Consider the following 12,651-nt stretch of genomic DNA (forward strand, 5'->3'; position numbering starts at 1 on the left):
CCAGTACTCTTGCCTGGAAAATCCCATGGATGGAGGAGCCTGGAAGGCTGCAGTCCATGGGGTCGCTGAGGGTCGGACACGACCGAGCGACTTCACTTTCTTTCTGATTTACAGTATTAACAGTTCTGTGTACTGCTTGTGGTAGGAGTGACACAAATCTGCATAGGGGAGGACGTGGCACAGAGCACACGCACAGGCACGTAAGTGCTTGTAAAACGGGGCGACTATGAATACACTCTATGGATTTTCCCAATATTAACTTCCTGGTTTTGATATACCGATGCTATTGTTATATAAGATGTTCACACTGGGGAGAACTGGGAGAAGAGTCCACAGGTATTCCCCGTATTTCTGTGGCTTTGGCACAACTTCCTGTGAATCTCTAATGGTTTCAAAGTAAAAATGTTTTTCATGGTTCTGCCCCTGGGGATTCACCCAGGGGAAGTGAAACATGTGTCCGTGCAGGAACTTGTACGCAAATCTTCATCACAGCTTTAGTTGTTAACAGTCCCAAACTGGGAACAACCAGATGGCGCCTCAACAGGTGAAGGACGGATCCGCAAGTTGTAGAATATTCACACAGTGGATCCTCCAGCAGTTAATAGGAACCAAATGCCAGTACAAGCTGCAATACGATGCATCTCAAAATAACGTTTGGGGTATTTATTTACTATTTCGGCCGCTCCATTTCTTAGCTGTGGCACGGGAGGCCTTCCAGCTGCGTCATGCTAACTCTTAGTTGCGGCACGTGGGATCCAGTTCCGTGACCAGGGATGGAACCCAGGTCTCCTGCATAGGTAGCGTGGAGTCTCAGCCATGGGGCCACCAGAGAAGTCCTTCGAAATAATTATTCTGAGGGGAACGAAGCCAGACAAAAAGAGACCTTTCTATGTGGTTCCATTTATATGACATTCTAGAATGTGCTATAGAAGCTTTAGCATCAGAAGCAAAATCAGCTGGTGGGGGACTGGCAAGGGGGGACAGGAGAGAGGCTGTACAAAGAAGCAGGAGACTTTCGGGGGTGTGTCTGTCCTCTCGATCGCGGTGGTGGTTTCACGGGCTCTGGGGAGGGGCTGGAAGGAGACCGAAAGAAGCACTCCCAAGAAACGTGCAGGGGACTGGACTGAGCCTCGTCAAAGAGCAGCTTAGCCCCTTCTCTCTTGTCAAGCAGACTATATGCTCCACTGCTTGCCAAATTTAGAATTATTCAGTTAAAAATGGAGAACCAAGAAATATATATGGCATCCCAGGAATTTTTTACTCTTTAATGAGCACCTGTCTATCAGGGACAGGGCATGGAACATGACCTCTGGCCTCAGGAGCTCTGGGTTAGAGACAGTAGGAAATTGAGAAAAGCACTGCCTCCTCCAAGAAGCCCTCCCGGCTCTGCCTGCCCTGACTGGGTAGGGACGGGCCTCCCATCTCTGGTTTTTACAGCATTGCCTGACCTGTGTGTACAAGGTCAGACCATGCTCTGTCCAGGGTCTCCCCTCTGACAACTCCTCTGTGCATTTCTATTCTGACCAGATGGGTGACTCCAAGCTTTCCCAAGCTTGGGGCTCAGGGTTTGGGTGGATTTAATTGAATGACATTCCCTTGGGATTGATTATATTTCAGGAAAAAACCACCTATTTTGGAGCAACCTTCCAAAGCAGCCTGGCTCTCTATGCACAGAGGCAGTCAGAGAAGCAGAGAGGGTGTGTCCGTGCCCTCGGTCACACAGCCTGTCTACAGTGGTCGGCTCACTGATGAACCACGACTGAGATGGGAGGGAGGGGAAGCCACATCTGTGCAGAGGTGGAAAACTCAGCGCGGAAGCCCTGGCCTCTCAGTCATGGGAGGAGGGGCTCCTTCAGAAGCTGAGACGTGAACCAGAAAAGTCACTTCTGTGGGTATGTATCATTAAACGTTTCTGGGAAGTCTGAGTCCAGCCCAGAACCCAGGCGCCAAGCCCAGCCTCTCCTGCCCACCCCCACCCCCCAGCTTGGATTGTTCTGCTGATTAATTAGAACTGGCTAGAAACTGGCACGGAGAAGGCAATGGCAACCCATTCTAGTACTCTTGCCTGGAAAACCCCATGGAAGGAGGAGCCTGGTGGGCTGCCGTCTATGGGGTTGCACAGAGTCGGACACGACTGAAGTGACCTAACAGCAGCAGCAGCAGAAGCTGGCAAATGCGTGACCTCTGCCCTTGAATCCAAGCTCACCGCCCCAATGCCCAACTCGCCAAAGATGGTTCACCCTTTTCCACGGGGCCTCCTGCCTTCTCAGCCATGGGCCCCTCCAGGGCCTCTGGACACGTCTAGCATCCGTGGCCCTGGAGGACGGTCCGGGGTCCTGAGAGCACCATGTCAGCCGCAGGGGCACTTTCTCATGGTGTCAGGTAGCTTCCTGCTTTAACCAAACCTGCTATGACAAAACTCTTCTTCTCTTTTTTGGCCACCCCGTGGCATGTGGGATCTTAGTTCCTCGCCTAGGCATCAAACCCCTGCCTGCTGTGTTGGAAGCAGGAAGTCTTAACCACTGGGCTGCCAGGGAAGTCCCCTGACCAACCTCTTCTTTCAGTGATGGGAAGTGGGGCACACCCCAGAAAGGGAGTCAGTCTTGCTACCTGGCTCAGAAGATAGCATTGAGTCACCTGAGCAGAGACCCAAGACTGGAGAGCCTGTCCGGCCCCGCAGGAGGACTCGGTGCTCCTCCCCCGTGTCACCTCTGGGGCGGTCCTCAGAGGAAGCTGTGAACCGACGCAGGTGTGCATGGCCCTTAAGTTAACTGTCTACATCAGCCCATTTGCAGATGAGGAAGCTGAGCTCCAGAGACAAAGAGCTGACCGGGGGCAGAGGGGAATGTGATGATGGGATGAGTTGCCCACAGAGGCGCACCCTGGGCCCAGACTGGTTTCCAAGACCTCGAAGCCAGCAAACCCCAAATAGCATCGAATAACCACACATGTGCCCTGTCTGGTGTGCGTGCGTACTTGGTCGCTCAGTCCTGTCTGACTCTTTGAGATCCCTTGGACTGCAGCCCGCCAGTCAGGGGATCTTCCTGACCCAGGGATAGAACCCATGTCTCCTGCATTGGCAGGCAGATTCTTTACCCCTGAGCCACCAGGGAAGCCCGTAACACCCGCACCAGCTGGCCAAACACCCGCAAGTCCTCCACCTTCCCATGTCACATGACCTGGCCCTCGAGGAAGGGAAGGAGGGAGCGGGCGAGGATGGGGAAAATTATTAATCCAGTGACCTGCCCGTGTCTGGGGAGAATTTTCTGAGTGACAGCTTGAATCTGCTTGCCCAGGTTCCCTCGAGGTCCACTCCCGGCCCACCCGGGGCCCACCACTTACGCCGGTCGGTGCGGATGGGGTCTGACCACAGGGTCTTGTCCTGCACCAAGCCCGAGGGCATACTGACCAGCAGGTACTTGAACCTGTCACAGGCCGGCCCCTAAAGCTCCCGTGAGCCCACCCATGGGGGCGCTGATTTCCCGTCTTCCAGAGGAGGTGTGCCACCAGCCCTGATCTCCTTACCCTCTGCACCCTCGCCTTGACTGAAAGCCCTGCCCCCACCCCCTGGAGAAACGATGTGCAACTGCCCAAAATGACAGTGACTCATTCATTCATTCAGCATCTCACTCAGTCATTCTGTACATCTTTATTGAACTCAAAATCTCGGGAAGGTTTTATTAAGCGCTTTCCTATAGTTGGATCCACAGGCCTGTGTTTGTCGCCTTGGGTGGGGTCCGGATGTAAACACTGTTCTCTGCAGACCCCCGGGCAAGGCCCTTGGAGGGACTGTGGCTGCCCAGAAGAGGCTCCCGGCTCAGTCCTGGAGCTTGCTGGCGTACACCTCGGCCCTGTCCAGGGACGGCCCCCGGTTCACAGACGTGTGTGAGGGCTCCGAGGTCCCCAGGGACTTGGGGACAGCCTCCTGCGTGATCTGGGAGTCGTGGCTTGTTGCCCCGTCAGCATCGCCCCTGTCCCTGACAGAGGAGATGAACAGAGCTGGGGTTAGGGGCGCAGAGCTCACCGCTCCCCTCAACTGGGCAGGGACCTTTCTACTCAGACATGGCTTTCACAGAGGTCACCTTAGGCCTTCATTCAAAAGACCAGTCTTTCTGGACTGTTTCCTATGTGCCAGGCCCTGCATTAAGGAAAGTGTAACTCTTTTGGAACTGGGTGGACAATTTACAAGTCTTACTGGGCTGGACAAATGTCCCCAGAGAGCTAAGATTCTATGGGAGACAGACCACAGCACATAATGACTGGACGAGTCCAGGGAGGGAAGCCATGGAGGGCTTCCTGGAGGAGGGGGCAGTTTGGCCTTGAAGAGAGTGGAGGCACAGAAAGGCATTGCAGGCCTTTGATAGAAGGACTGGGGTGCGTCTGGGGCAAGAGTGGGGACCTGTGGGCAGCTGGAACTGGGATGCGGGGAGTAGGAGAGAGCAGTGGAAGGCCCAGACAGAAGTCAGATAGGAGGACCATGGCTGGGGCGCTACCCAAAGGGGCGGGGCTGTGGCGCATTCCGCCCGCTCCCAGATCTGGCCAGACAGACCAATCCCTTGGTGGCTGATCTCATCTACTGTTCGTTTTTATTAACCTAAATGTCAGACAGCAATCTGATTTCCAAGGTCACTGCCGTCTCCCTACTCCGTCCTTCACCCACCCCACGTGTCTTTAAATCTGCCTGGCTAATTTCTACTTTTCCACTTAATTTCACCCACTCCAAGAAGCTTTTCCATCCACCTTCTCCACTCACACTGGGACAAGCATCCCCTCTCTCCTTCTTTAAAGCTGCCTGGGTCTCCTACCTCTCTTGCTGAGATGCGCACCACACATGAATTTTCAATTCATCCCAGTCCTGATAAGAATTTGTTCCTGCTGTCCCTTCCTCCAGGAAGCCCACCCTGATACTCCAGGGAGGATCTGCGCTGCTCTCCTCTGGATTCCCACAGCACCTGTACCCGTGGCTGCCTTGACCCACTCCCTGCTCCATCCTGTGACTGCATGCCTGTCTTCCCATCAGGCAGCTCTGTTAGCTGCTCCAGACACCCTAGAGGACCCCTCCAGCCCTAATCTAAATAGACGCACATCAGAGTTGTCAGAGGACTCAGGTGACTGGGGAGCTCGGGGCCACCTCCATTTTAATGGGTTCTGTGACCTTGGGCCTCTTTTCCCACCACAGACCTCAGTGTCCCCATCAAGACCTGTTTCGTACCTGGATTCCACCCTGACACTGGGAAAGACCCTGATGCTGGGAAAGATTGAGGGCAGGAGGAGAAGGGGGCCACAGGGGATGAGATGGTTGGATGGCATCATCATCTCAATGGACATGAATTTGAGCAAACTCCGGGAGACGGTGAAGGACAGGGAAGCCTGGCATGCTGCAGTCCATGGGGTCGCAAAGAGTCGGACACAACTGAGCGACTGAACGACAACCGCCTGAGTGCTCAACAGGCCGTATAGTAGAGGGACTATTTCTCTTATCCCTCGCAACTCCACAGGGCAGACAATATGGATCAGGATCTCCCTTTTCCAGAAGAGGACACTGAGGCATAGAAGGATAAGATATCGGGTTGGCCAAAAAGTTTGTTTGGGTTTTTCCATAAGATGATACGAAAAGCCCGAACGAACTTTTCAGCCAGCCCGATCCTCACCCAAGAAGCACTGCTGTGTCGGAGCTGGGGTCTACCCACAGGGCCTTGGTGCTGAGCCTCTCTTACCCAGCTGAAAACTTGACCTGGGCCTCTCCGGGACCCTGCTCCTGTTTCACTGGACCCCCCCACACACACACACCACCCAGGGCAGAAGGCAGCTTTACTCCCAGGCTCTCCCCAGCTAGGAAGAGCCTCCCGTGGGGTGTGTCCCCAAGCGCCGCACTCCCCACCCCCCAGCTGGCAGATACTCACACGAGGCTGAGGACGATGGTGCCAGCAAAGCCGATGAGCAGGAAGAAGGGCAGGGAGCCCAGGATGGACGTGATGACGATCATACCCCCGCTCCGCCGGCCGGGCCACGTGTCTATCGCCGAGTACAGGGCGACTGTGGGAGGCAGGCGGTCACTCCCTGGACACTGCCTCACCCAGCCTCCTCCCAGGGATAAGGGGGTGCCTGCCTTGGCAGCCAAAAATCTCAGGGATGAAGCGAGGCCAGGCCAGTGCCTCCCCCTGGGTCTGAGGCGGAATTACATTTGCCTCCATATTCCACTCCCCAGCTTTGTCTTGCATGTGTCTACTCTTGCCCTCTTATCACTGTCTTTTTGTATGATTTTAAATGACAAATGGCCTCAAGTCTTCCAGTGAAGATGGGATACAGATTATGAACAAAATACAGGAGGAGCAAAGAAAGCTGATCGCTGAAGAATTGATTTTTTTGAACTGTGGTGTTGGAGAAGACTCTTGAGAGTCCCTTGGACTGCAAGGAGATCCAACCAGTCCATCCTAAAGGAGATCAGCCCTGAATATTCATTGGAAGGACTGATGCCAAAGCTGAAGCTCCAGTACTTTGGCCACCTGATGCAAAGAACTGACTCATTGGAAAAGACCCTGATGCTGGGAAAGATTCAGGGCAGGAGGAGAAGGGGACAACAGAGGATGAGATGGTTGGATGGTATCACCAACTCAATGGACATGAGTTTGAGTAAACTCTAGGAGATAGTGAGGGACAGGGAAGCCTAGTGTGCTGTAGTCCATGGGGTCACAAAGAGTCGGACACGACTGAGCGACTGAACTGAACTGAACTGAGAGGTCCCTAATCTAATGAAGCCAGGGGACTGTGGCCTCCCTCTGCTCTGATCAGTGTCACCCATTGGAACTAGGTGGACAAATCATTATAGGTCCTCCCGTGAGCTGGCCACTTCCCGTTCAGCGTCCTAGGTAGATCCCATGCGACCCTGTTTTGCAGATCACTCACTGCAGCTTAGGGAGATTGTGTGCCTGTTCAAGGGGACTTGGACTCTAGCCTCAAGCCGAAGGTCCGTCAGGTCCCCAAGGGCACGGTCTCCACACGGACTGATCTCCAGGCCCTGCCCTTAGAGAGCAGGGTCTGGGGCTTTCATCTGGACTGCCCAAAGGAGCCCTGCTGGGGAAGCGGGGCAAGGATAGTCCTTCCCATTTCTCAGATGGGAAAACTGAGGTCCTGAAGGGCTCACACAGCAGTGAGGCTCAGCGGCTGGGATTGAATCTGGGACTCTTGGTTCCAGGGCAGTGTTGATCCAGTGGGACCACAGAGCGTGGCCGTGCCACTAGAGGATGGGAAGGAACCACCCAGTTGCACCCAGGCCTGCCTGTCTGCACCCTCACTGGCCCTGTGACCTTAGGCGACCTTGCCGAGCCCTAATTGACCCACAAGATCACTGTGAGTGGCAAGGGGGTTCTTTGGTTTTTTTGGTTGTGCCACGCAGCCTGTGGGATCTTAGTTCCCCAAAAAGGGATTGATTCTGGGCTCCCAGCAGTGAAAGCGTGGAGTCCTAACCACTGGACCGCCAGGGAAGTCCTGGGGAGGTCTAAAATTAGGGTCACGGGTCGTCAAAATTACACTGGGAAATCGCTTCTGTTGCCCCTAAGCTTCAACAGATAAGATTCTGAATTTATAAACCTCAGATCTGTGTTGAGAACACAGCTGGAGGCTTGAGGACAGACGGGCAGGACCATGGGCAGATGCTTGGGCCTGCAAGACGCCCACTTTAGAAAAACCACAGGGCTCTCCAGGAGAATGGCACCCTGCTACCTCTAGGGTTCCTGCCCCTGTGGCTGAGATGCCTCTGGAACCATCTTACGTGATAATGATGTTGTCGTTGGCAGGGTTCAACAAGGGGGCAGGTTAGGGTCTACATGCACGATAAAACTCCCTGCCCTTTGGAGGCAAATGCATCATCAGGGCTGAAGATGCCGGCTGATTCTGTCTCCAGTGAGGCCTGTCCAGCTGGCCAGTGCGTGCTTACTCACTCAGTCCTATCTGACTCTTTGAGACCCCTTGGACTGTAGCCCACCAGGCTTCTCTGTCCATGGAACTCTCCAGGCAAGATACTGGAGTGGGTTGCCATTTCCTCCTCCAGGGGATCTTCCTGACCCAGGGATAGAACCCATGTCTCCTGCATTGGCAGGCAGATTCTTTACCCCTGAGCCACCAGGGAAGCCCGTAGCACCTGTGCCAGCTGGCCAAACACCCGCGAGTCCTCCACCTTCCCGTGTCACATGACCTGGCCCTCGAGGGAGGGAGGGAGCGGGCGAGGATGGGGAAAATTATTAATCCAGTGACCTGCCTGTGTCTGGGGAGAATTTTCCGAGTGACAGCTTGAGTCTGCTTGCCCAGGTTCCCTTGAGGACCACCCCCAGACCACCCAGGGCCCACCACTTACGCCGGTCGGTGCGGATGGGGTCCGACCACAGGGTCTGGTCCTGCACCAAGCCCGAGGACATATTGACCAGGACGTACTTGAACCTGGAAAGAAGTGGAGCGGGGATGACTTCTATCCATCCTGTGAGCCTTGGCCATGGGGAGGGGGCGGGGTTGGGGGGTTGGGGGCAGAACCGGGAGTTGTGGGAGATGAAAATCTAGGTGGCTACAATGGGTGGGGTGGCGGGGGTGTTCTGGCAGCAGGCTGCTGCTGGACTTTGCATCGGCATCACCTTCCCCCGGGCTGCTTCCCCAGCTCAGGCCCCTCCTCCACGCAGCCCTCAGAGCCTGCGCGCCCTCCGGGAGCCTCTCTGTTTCTTTGTCGCGTGTATCACACTCATAGCTGATGTGCCAGTATTGACCCGTGTGTCCTCCTTGCATTTCTGCCTTCCTCTCTTCCTAGCCTGATCCTTGGTCTCACAAAAGTGACTTAAAAAACAACAAAAAAACAAGGGAATAATATCTGTTTGCAACCCCGCTGCCCTCTGATAAGGGCTAACTTTATAGGCAGAAAATCCCACTCAAGTGTTGCAAATCATAAAGGAAGGTCAGGTGACCAGTACGGGACACCCACAGCCTTAGGCCTTCTTCACCTTCAGTTAAAAAGGATGAATGTTCTGAGATCAAAGAAATCAACAGCCTCTAGTTTGACACTAAAAAAAAAAAAAGAAGACCCTTAAAATCTTCATACCATCCAGGATTTTGCTTAATTCCCCTGCTTCGACAGGTTTGAAGATGGGAATTCCAGAGGCTGGGATGAGTCCCCTAGGTAGGGTGGGCTTCTCCCATGAAGAATAAGGTCAGAGGTAAGAGTGGAGGGCGGGGGCGAGGACATCCAGGACTCAAGTCCTGCCTGCTGGCCCAGGCGAGGGGAGGAGAGGGCTGTGTGAGAGGATGGAGGTGAGTGATGGCCTGGGTCCAGATGTGGCCCAGAGGGTACAGAGACCCCCTGTCCAGGTGTCTCCATGGGAACTGGAGTGGGTGTAGTCAAGGCTTTGCACTGGGTAAGCCCCCCGGGCCTAGGTCACGGCTGAGCCCCCAACTTGGCCCCGAGAAGATGCTCAGGACATAGGTGTGAAAATGAATCGGGAACCCTCGGTTCTGGGGTGGGCCACGATAGGGTACATTGCGGGGAGCAGGGAGAAGCCTCCACACTGAGCCCCAGCTTTTCTTAAAGTGACCCCCTTCGGCTTCTGGACCAGTTCCTTCTGTCAATCAAACTGCTACACGGTGATGGGCCAGGATCAGGTGTGTACTTTGTGGGACCCGGTGCAAAAGGGAAAATGTGGCCCCTTGTTTAAACATTAAGGATTTCAAGATGGTGATGGCAGTGTCAAGCCAAGAGGGAGTCTCTCTGAACACAGGGCCCTGTGCACAGTCGCCCGCCCAGGAAGCCAGGAGTCCTTCGTGGTACCCAGGACAGTCCTGGCATGTGGTAGGTTCTGAAAGAATGTGGCCTCTGACACTTCACCCAGCTCTAGGAGGCCCTCTTCCCCCACACCAAGTCAGGGCTGGGGCTCACCTGCCGTCTTCCAGCAGCTGTTCACACTCACCTGTATTCCGTGGCTGCGGACAGGGGTGGGTTGCAGAGGCCCTGGAAGTTGGGGTCCAACAGGCAGGTCCCGTTGGTGCCCACCCTGATCAGGTAGGCGTTCAGGATCTCCGAGGCCCGGGACACATCCCGGACAGCATCCAAGCTGGGCGAGTCGCTGCACGGGGTCAGGTCAAAGGCCGTGGCCTTGTAGGGCCCTGTCCTCCCCCCCTGGGTCTGTTGGAACGTCGAGCTGAGAGGGGTCTTGGTGCTGTCCTGCACAGAGGCGTTCCTGAAGCTGGCTGTGGAGGCAGTGCCGGGCTGAGTCACTCACTCAGTCATTCAACAAATGTCCCTAAGCATCCTTTCTGCACCAATGCCGAGCCAGGTCTTGGGATCTCTTCCTTACTTGCTGGGTGATCTTGGACCATCACTGTATCTCTCTAGACTCTTTGTGAGATGGGAGGAAAACACCCCACAGTGCCCACAGACTGGGATTGGGCATGGGTAGGCAGTCAATAAAATCAGGGCCCTACATGAACTGCTATAAATGGCTGAAAGCTAAGAGGCAGTCATCGGGTTCCTCTCCTGGACCCCAGGATCGCTGCCAGTGAACAGGCGGGGCTGGCCCAGAGCCAGCACGCCTCGCAAACACCTATCTCGAACCACCTTGAAAAGCCTTGGGAAGGACTTGAGCTTGAGGACCAGAGACTCTGATTTGCTCTCCAGCTCAGGAGCTCTCACGAGTCACTCTGCCCCTCTGGGCCCCGATTATTTGCCCTGTGACGGACATCCTAACAGACACCTTGCAGGCAGGTTGTGATCATCAGCTCTAAGGTCTGGGAAGCCCCAGGCAGGATGTAAGTGCTCCGTGATTGATGCTGTTATCTCCCCCTCTAGACTCGATGTCCCTCCAGGGCAGATGTCTCCAGCCCAGGGCTGGCACAGAGCAGATACCAGAGCATGTTAGTGAGGTGCCTGGAGTGGTTTGATTGCATGGATGGAGCACCCCTTGCCTTGTCTCCTCCCCTCCTGCCCACAGACAGGTCAAAGCCACCTTCAGAGAAGCCCGAGGGCAGCAGGACCCTTACCCGAGTCGACCAGCACATAGAGGTAGACCTCGTAGGTGCCGTGGAGGGCCGCTGAGCTGTCAAACATGCAGAGGGGCTTTTCCAAGGCCACCGTGGTGAGGGTGGGGTTGTTGGTGGCAAAGGTCACACTAGCCAGTTGGGGCTGGAGGTTCACACCTGGAGGAGGCAGCGAGGATGGGAGCTGACCCCCGGCAGAACTGCCCACACCCACGGGCAACCATCTGCACGCTCACACGCGCATGCCTTCGGCCAGTGAGTGCCCACTGGTGCCAGGCACTGCCTTTCCCTCTCCCCACAGGCCATCTCAGGAGCTTGTCTCAGATGTGGGGAGAGCCCCTGTTCCCCTCCCCACACCCAGCCATCCTGAGCAGAAACTGGGCAATCCGGCTGGACTGCTGCCCTCTCGCTACCCCCAACAGGCCCCTCCCATGCATCTCCCTGGTTTGAGTCCACCCTCTTCACCTGGACCCTGGTAACCAGCCCTCCCCAACCCTCTGCTCTCTGACCTGCAAAGCTGACTGCAACCCCTTACCACTGGGCCCCCTGGGGGCTCCCCACTGCTCTCCAACAGGATCCAGCCTCTCTGGAGGGGCAGTGAGGCCCGGAAGCTCTGGGCTTGCCTCATGGGTCCCCAGACTAACCTGTATGCTCATCCCCTGACCTCATGCTCCAGCCACACTGATGGACAATGGGCAGGAGGTTCCCAGGGTAGACCCTGACGCCGCCCCCCTCCTCCCGTGCTGCTCCTTCACCTAAAAATGTGCCTCCCCTCCCCAAAGCACCACCATGAATCTAGTCCAGACCCTCCCCTGCTCTCCAGCAGCTCCTGTGTCTTCTAACAGCCAGCACAGAGCCCTTGAATTCCCATCAGAGAAAGCTTATTAATCAATGTTAGCTATTAGTAGTCCTATCTGGGTCCCCAGAGCCTGCACAGAGCCTGGCGCAGAGCAGGGCACCCACGCCTATTCTTGGGGTGAATAAGTCAAGTTCCCATCCAGGTGCCTTTCAGGACCCTTCAGGAGAATCGGGGGACGCAGGACACGCCCCGTCCACGGTGGGCACAGACCCGCCCCCCACCCTCTTCTCATTCTCCGCTTACCGGAGCCAAGTCGCAGGCAGCCCAGGGCCAGCACTACCCAGAGCGGAGGCATCGCCTGGGAGAAGCTGCGACAGGACGGGACGGTGGTCCAGGGGGCGAGCTTGGACCGCGCCTGTCCCGCCGCGCGCACCTGTGGGCCCTGAGCCAAGGGCACGCCCCGCCCCCACCCAAGCCAGCCAATCCTCAGCCTCCTCGCAGGATATTTGCATAAACCCGGGCCGGGCTTCCCCTGGACCCGAGGTGCTCAGAGCACAAATCCATCCCCACGGAACCTCCCCCAACCCTGCACCCCCTCCCCGCCCCCTTTGTACTGAGGATGGAGCGGTGTTTTCAGGGCGTTTCTCACCTAATGAGACCTTGAGGGCAAACCAGCCCCTCTCTGAGCCTCAGTTTCCATACTGTAAAGAGGCCCGTAATTCCTCCATAGAATTCTCTTTATGGAAACCCTACTCTGTGCCACTCACTGGGCTCTTGTGAAGGTGAAACAGATTAACGGGTGAAAGTGGTGTCCTGGAAACTTTGAAGTCCTGGGTGCGTGA

General features: G+C 55.7%; 1 protein-coding gene across 2 annotated transcripts; it reads right to left on the minus strand.

The window, feature by feature from the left end:
- Positions 1-3,817: 3,817 nt before the first annotated feature.
- Positions 3,818-12,164, minus strand: UPK3A (uroplakin 3A). Of its 2 annotated transcripts, XM_005896358.2 has the most exons (6): positions 12,113-12,164; positions 11,014-11,169; positions 9,945-10,224; positions 8,354-8,436; positions 5,904-6,036; positions 3,818-3,977 (listed from the first exon to the last, which is right to left on the minus strand). In XM_005896358.2, exons 1-6 carry the CDS (start codon positions 12,162-12,164, stop codon positions 3,818-3,820), a joined length of 864 nt encoding a protein of 287 aa, XP_005896420.2. The 2 variants fall into 2 exon arrangements, with proteins under 2 accessions (XP_005896420.2, XP_005896421.2); XM_005896359.3 differs by lacking the exons at positions 8,354-8,436; positions 9,945-10,224.
- Positions 12,165-12,651: the final 487 nt, after the last annotated feature.

This window comes from Bos mutus, chromosome 5 (genome assembly GCF_027580195.1).
Source record: "Bos mutus isolate GX-2022 chromosome 5, NWIPB_WYAK_1.1, whole genome shotgun sequence".
NCBI lineage: Eukaryota > Metazoa > Chordata > Mammalia > Artiodactyla > Bovidae > Bos > Bos mutus.

What these genes read in the sequence shown, in the direction of transcription:
- UPK3A (XM_005896358.2), bottom strand. Translation starts at nt 12,164, where the DNA reads ATGCCTCCGCTCTGGGTAGTGCTGGCCCTGGGCTGCCTGCGACTTGGC. An exon ending in CTGCCTGCGACTTGGCTCCG is followed by an intron (nt 11,170 to 12,112) that starts GTAAGCGGAGAA and finishes TGCCTCCTCCAG; the next exon opens with GTGTGAACCTCCAGCCCCAA. An exon ending in CTATGTGCTGGTCGACTCGG is followed by an intron (nt 10,225 to 11,013) that starts GTAAGGGTCCTG and finishes CTGCCTCCACAG; the next exon opens with CCAGCTTCAGGAACGCCTCT.